Below are 5992 nucleotides of genomic sequence, written 5' to 3' on the forward strand. Positions count from 1 at the left end.
CCCAGATCCCTGCCTCGGAGGAGGAGTGACGATGCATTTCACACTAGAGCAGCACATTCAAATGCTTTTTTTGTTTGTTTGGGTTTTGTTTCTTTTCTTAAGACATCAGACTAGATTTTAAGCTACCTAAAAAAAAACCAACCAGCTTCCAAGTGAGAGTCTCCTGTTGCCCAGGGAGCCAGGGAAGGGGACGAAGGGTGAAGGCACTCTTTGGGAAGGAGAGGAGACCAGCGTCCAGGCCCCACACCGAGGAACTGCAAAGTCTTCCTCCCTCCCCGTTTCCCAGCAATTAACCATAATTAAGCAGCCTCAGCGGGGCAGCGGAAAGCCCACGGGGATGGAGCCCAAACCTCACCCAGGAGGCTTCTCCCCGAAGCGACGGCTTCTCTCCTGCCATCCACACAGACGGGGAGCACGTCCCGCACACAAGCCGTAAACCCAAAAATCCCAAATCTAACAGCAACAAGAAACAAGCCCCACGTTTCCCCCCCTTCCCAGCAGAAGCAGCCGCCCCCCCCCCCCCCTCCCCAAGGAGCCACAGCCACCTGGCATGAAGCAATTGGGAGCGAGGGGCCAAAAAAGCACCTGCTCCCTCCTCCCGGTTCTCTCTCCTGAGCCACACAGGCCTGGGGAGGGAGTTTGGGGGGATTATAAGGGTTTTGGTCACACAGGGGAGGGTCAGAGGCTCGTTATCCATGATTGGTGGCCCTCGTGGGGCTGGAAGTCACCCCAGAAAACGCTCCCCCTGAGGGGAGGGCAATCAGCGGCCAACCCTGTGACACCAACTGAGGAACGTTTGGACAGCTTCATTTTGGGTCCCGCTCTCCCTCCCCCAGCCATTCTCCTGCCCTGCCACCACCAGAACGGTGGCTGCACCCCGGCTGCCTGCTCCCAGCCCGCGGCCTGCTCCGCGCTCCCAGCGAGCGGAACAAACCCTGGGATGGAGAGGAGGGGGGGGGGCTGAAGGGGGGAGGAGGAGGAGGAGGAGGAGGGGGATGCAGCGCCGTTCCCGGTGTCCAGGGCCGTGTCCTGCCGCGGCAGGGGGGCTCTCGGGAAGGGGAGGCCGGTCACAGGTCGATGTCCGTGACGTCCGTGGGGGTGCCGGTGGGCTGGCCGGCCGGGTGAGCAGCAGTCTTGGCGGTGCTGTGCTCCTGTCGGCCTTGGGACGCCTGTTTCAGGCTCTGGGCTAAAGCTGCCTCCATCTGCTCCTGACAGGCCTTCAGGCGGTCCTGCGGGAGAGGGAGCGAGACAAGAGGCCTCAGTTCTCTGCCACTTGGAGGTGGGAGCCTCGGAAATAGCTCTGAGCCGACTGCAGCCACGGCACCCACCAAAGGTGCTGTGTTCAGAGATGCTCACTCATCTCTAGGCACCCTCAAACCAAGGTCGGCGTCGTTACCAATGACCTAATTTGCTCCCCCTTGAAGAAGAAGAATGAGGAGCAGAAAGGGGAAGGGTTTCCACCAGATCCAGCAGCAAAACTGCTTCTGCTGGTCCCCCGGGGAACACTCACCACCTCCGTGCCAGTGATGCTGGCCAGCAGCCCGGTGACGGCCTCGCCGGTGAAATTGTTCACAGAGACTGCCAGGCTGTGGATCGCCGCCCCAAGGCTGCCCGTCGCGATCACGGAGGGGCGATACATGGCAAAAGTGTAGTCTGGACAGGGGGCAAAAAGAAGCTGTGAGCAAGGATGCACAAGGGAAATTCTTGGGACTGTGACTTCCCTGGAAAACTAGAGAGGGCCAGGCAGAGGGGTCTCTCCAGCTCAGCAGGGAGAAATGGGGGCGAAGGAACGAGACACAAGCTGAGCGTCAGAGCAGCAGGTTCACTCAGCTGCTTCTCTGGGTCTGTCTCGTCACGAGAAGTCCTGAGGATGAGGTGGCTCCAGGGACTTAGCGGGAGGCTGACAAAAGCTCAGATTCAACCCTGCCTTTCGCCCGGGCGTCCTCCCGCAGTCACAGCCTGTGCAGCCAGAGGGGTGGCTCGATGGCTTTGCTCTCTCCTGGCATCTTCCAGGCACCCACTAAAAGCCCCCAGGACCGTTATCCCACTTGGTCAGGGAGAGAAAAACATGTCATCAAGTGCCAAAACGCTCCAAATTGAGTGAAGGCAGGAGTTCAGCTCCCCAGAAAACCAGGGCCTTGTAGTGACAGGACAAAGGGTAACGGTTTTAAATTGGAAGAGGGGAGATTTAGATTAGATATCAGGAAGAAAGTCTTTGCTGTGAGGGTGGTGAGACACTGGAACAGGTTGCCCAGAGAAGCTGTGGCTGCCCCATCCCTGGAGGGGTTCAAGGCCAGGTTGGAGGGGGCTTGGAGCAACCTGGTCTGGTGGGAGGTGTCCCTGCCCAGGGCAGGGGGTTGGAACTCGATGATCTCTAAGGTCCCTTCCAACTCTGACCATTCTGTGAGACCAGCCCCAGGTTACCCAGAAGCCTGACTCCAGACCCTCCCCAGCGTCCCCGCGGTGGCTCCAGCAGGAGCAGGCACCCACCTGTGGCACACAGGGCGATAAAGGTCTGTGCGTGTTTCTTCACCAGCTCCACCTTGTCCTGGGGCAGCGGGAGGTGATGGAGGATGGGAGCCAAGAAATCATTTGCTATCACTGAGACCAGGTCCCACTTCAGCGTCCCCAGGACTCGAAGTTCCCAATCCTGCAGAGTCAGACAGCCAGCCAGCCAGCATGTTATTCAGCGGGGCTAAAGCCAGGCAGAAACAGTCACCAGATTCCAGGGCAGAGAAGGCCAGCGCTTGGGGAAGGGGCAGGAGGACAGCACGAGCCACGAGACAGGGAAGAAAAGAGGGAACATCTCTGGCTCGATGACTGGCACAAATCCAGCCTTGAGTTGTTGCAAAGCTGGGAATAAAGATCAGGGGAAGCGATAAATTTGGTTTCTTCCTTGCAAAGTGCAGCTGGATTCACCTCAACGCTCCTCTGCTTTGCAAGGCTGCTGCGACAGCCCACAGAGGGAAAGCCAGAGCAAGGAGCAGCAAGGACACCATTCCCACATTCCTTCTCCTCTCCCAAAAGGAGAGGCTGACGTCCAGGCTCCCAGGAACAATCCAACTCGGGGCTAACACCATTACAGCAAAGGGAACAGAGAAGCTCAGCTCTCTGTGCCTCTCTGAGCCGGCCGCTGTGCTGACTCCTTCCTACAGTGGCTCTTGGGCCAGTGAAGCACAGGAGGCAGTAGCCGCCCTGCAGCCAGCCCTTCTGCACAACACCTTGAAGCAAGGGAAGGCAGAGGAAACACAGCTGACCTTCTGGGGCTGCATCCAGACAAGCCCAAGCTCCTGTACGAGATCTTCAATCCCTGTGGAGCCCAGGGGCTGTGATTAGGAGCTGAGGTCTCCAGCCCAACAAACGCTGGGCACGCGGCCCCACCGAGGTGGTCCCAAGCTGGGCACTAGCACTTTGGCAGAACCTCCCCCACTCATCACACCTCTTCTCTGCCAAGAGAGCCTCCACCATGCTCAGCAGAGCATCCCCAGCAGCTTTTCAGGGGGAAGAGGCACCGAACAGCCGTTCTGACACCCACCTCTCCCACCCACACACACACAACGGCTCACTGGCGCTTCCCAGCTACGTACCAGGGACTGCCAATGTCTCCAGCCCACGTTGGTCTCCACCAACAGACATCACACCCAGCGGGGCAAGGAGGTGAGAAGGTTGGTTGGGGAATGCAGAGGAAGGTGAAGAAAGGGGAGGAAGAGAACAGGAGGAGACACACAGGCAGGTACGCTGCCAAGTAGCAGGATGCAGGAGATAAGAGAGCCGGGGAGGGGACGGAGGGCTCTGTGAGATAGGGGTGGTTACCAGGAGCTGCTGAGGCGTGATGGAGTTCTCCGTGTAAATGCAGAGTTTCTCCACGGTCAGGGGCACGGTGTCTCGCAGCTTGGAAGCCAGGAGCATGCAGACCGCCCCCAGAAGCTGCAGGTCGTTCTTCTGCACCGGGACTGAGGACAGGTAACGATCCACGTAATTCATGGCCAAGGGGAAGACCTCTTCTTCGCACTTCTGCTCCTCGCACACCTGACAAAACCCAATCACAAAAAGAAAAAAAAACAAAAGGGAGTTTTAATCAGCACAGGACTGCCCCGATCCTGCCTGCAGCACAGCTTCAAAGCTTCTGGTCACGATGGGCTTTTCACACTTCTCTTCAGGGCTTTGAAGGCAACTCCGTGCTAAGGAGTAAATTAGCTACAGGTGTTAAGCCTATGACTTCAGTGGGAGTACACCAGTCTGACCAATGCCTTAGGACTTCACCTCTCTGTGGAACCCTGCAGAACTTATATGTAGCTACAAAAAGTGCACAAATAAGTTAAGACCAAAATGGCATTATTTGTCTCCTATTTCATGTCCCCTGTTGGGGATGTCCCCAGCCTACTGTAGCCAACTACAGCAAAGTTTCTATGTTCTGCTCTGTGGGGACTGGGGACCTCTGGAGAAAAGGAGCAATTCCAGTGTATCTCCAGCTGGAGATCTAATGGAGCGGGATCCACTGCCGCTTCTGGCAATGCCACCCCAAGTGGTCCAGAGACAGGAGAAGAATCAATGGCAGAGCCCAAATCGATGGTTAAGTCCTGAAGTCCTCCCTCAGCCACGAACAGAACCCAGAAGTGCTGAATTCCAGTCCTCTGCTCTTCTCTCTCAACCAGTCTCACAGCACTGGTCATGCTGAGCTTCCTTCTTTCAATGGAACCATTAAAATATTGAGGTTTCTCCTTCCGTTCTCCCTCCAGCAGCGAGTGCCTCCCCCCTGCCCAGACGGCCACACGCCGGGGACACCAGCACGCACCGTGGTGACAACTGCCAAGTGTCACCCACTTCTTGACCAACCTTTCAGGCTGCAGAGCAACAGGCTCCAAAGCAGCTTTTCTCTAACTACCCTTCTCAGAAAGGGAATTGCAGAAACAGAACAATAATAGCAGAGAGAGGGGATAAAAAGAAAAAAAAAGCCCTTTAAAAAGCAATATGTTCATTCTTTCTTCTGACAGAAGCAGGCAGCTTCTTGCAACAGCAGCCGGGGTGGAGAGCAGGCAGGCTCCATCCCAAAGGCATTTGTCCTTTGCAGAATCTGTCTCGATTGAGACCGGTCACTCTGACCGTCTCACGAAGAGGCCCATGAGATTTCCCCCGACTGAGCCGCGTCCCGCAGAGAGCCGCATTCAGTTTTAATTTAGGGAAGGAAAGTGATATTATTCCTCCCCCCGGCTTTAACCAGGCATTTCCAGCCCCATTCAGACAACGCAGGTCTCCAGCCTGCCGGGTGCACAGCTGAGCTCCCTCTGCCCACAAGTTTTGGGGAGCAGAGGGTCTGACAGCAGTGTGGCAGCACACCCCGAGGGTGGGATGAAGGGGCTCGGGGGGCAAGAAAAGGGGGGTCAGCTCCTCCCGCACGGGATAATCCCATCTCCTGGCACAGCCAGCGCTCACAGAGACACTGCCCCGCTGCAAACTGCCTTTCCCGCCCCGCTCCGGACCCTCCATGTGCCTCCCCCGCGGTGTAACACCCCCCACCCCCCTCCCTCATCCCGGAGACCCGACCCCTGGGACCTCAGGGCTCTGCTGTCCCCTGCCCTGTCCCTTCCACCCCCGCTCCAGGCGACACCCCAGCGAGCAGGGGGCAGGTGCTTTTGCCCCTGTGCTCCCCCCCCCCGCCTCCCGCCTCCTGCTGCAGCAGGAGCTCGCACGCCTGCGAGCCGGGAGGGCGAGCGAGGAGCAGCGGCGGTGGCCGGGGCAGGGAGCCGGAGCTGCGGCGGGGGAGGAGGCGGCAGCAGAGACCCCCCCTCCGTACCTCCAGCATCCAGAAGGCCAGCACCTTCCGCATGTAGGGCTTGATCTCCCGCTGCACGCGGTGGAAGTAGCAGACGCGAGGGCTGTACCGCTCCTCCTGGCTCAGCAGGTTCTGCAGCCCCCGCCGGTCCCCCAGGAGCTGCGGGTCGCGCCCGGCGCGGAGGAGCCGGGGGGCGGCCTCCAGGCACAGCAGCTCCAT

General features: G+C 58.4%; 1 protein-coding gene across 1 annotated transcript; it reads right to left on the reverse strand.

Annotated features, from left to right (window-relative positions):
* Nucleotides 1-1067: 1067 nt before the first annotated feature.
* Nucleotides 1068-5992, reverse strand: LOC106898716 (G1/S-specific cyclin-D3-like). The gene is made up of 5 exons (XM_014960129.1): nt 5795-5992; nt 3814-4029; nt 2491-2650; nt 1511-1653; nt 1068-1229 (listed from the first exon to the last, which is right to left on the reverse strand). Exons 1-5 carry the CDS (start codon nt 5990-5992, stop codon nt 1068-1070), a joined length of 879 nt encoding a protein of 292 aa, XP_014815615.1.

This window comes from Calidris pugnax, unplaced genomic scaffold, assembly GCF_001431845.1.
Source record: "Calidris pugnax isolate Ruff unplaced genomic scaffold, ASM143184v1 scaffold555, whole genome shotgun sequence".
Taxonomy (NCBI): domain Eukaryota; kingdom Metazoa; phylum Chordata; class Aves; order Charadriiformes; family Scolopacidae; genus Calidris; species Calidris pugnax.

Excerpts from the sequence above, each read along its gene's own strand:
- LOC106898716 (XM_014960129.1), bottom strand. The coding sequence starts at position 5,992 with ATGGAGCTGCTGTGCCTGGAGGCCGCCCCCCGGCTCCTCCGCGCCGGG. Across the intron at positions 1,654-2,490 it reads TATCGCCCTGTGTGCCACAG|ACTACACTTTTGCCATGTAT; the intron begins GTGGGTGCCTGC and ends CCCCCTGTCCAG. Across the intron at positions 1,230-1,510 it reads GCATCACTGGCACGGAGGTG|GACCGCCTGAAGGCCTGTCA; the intron begins GTGAGTGTTCCC and ends CCTCTCCCGCAG.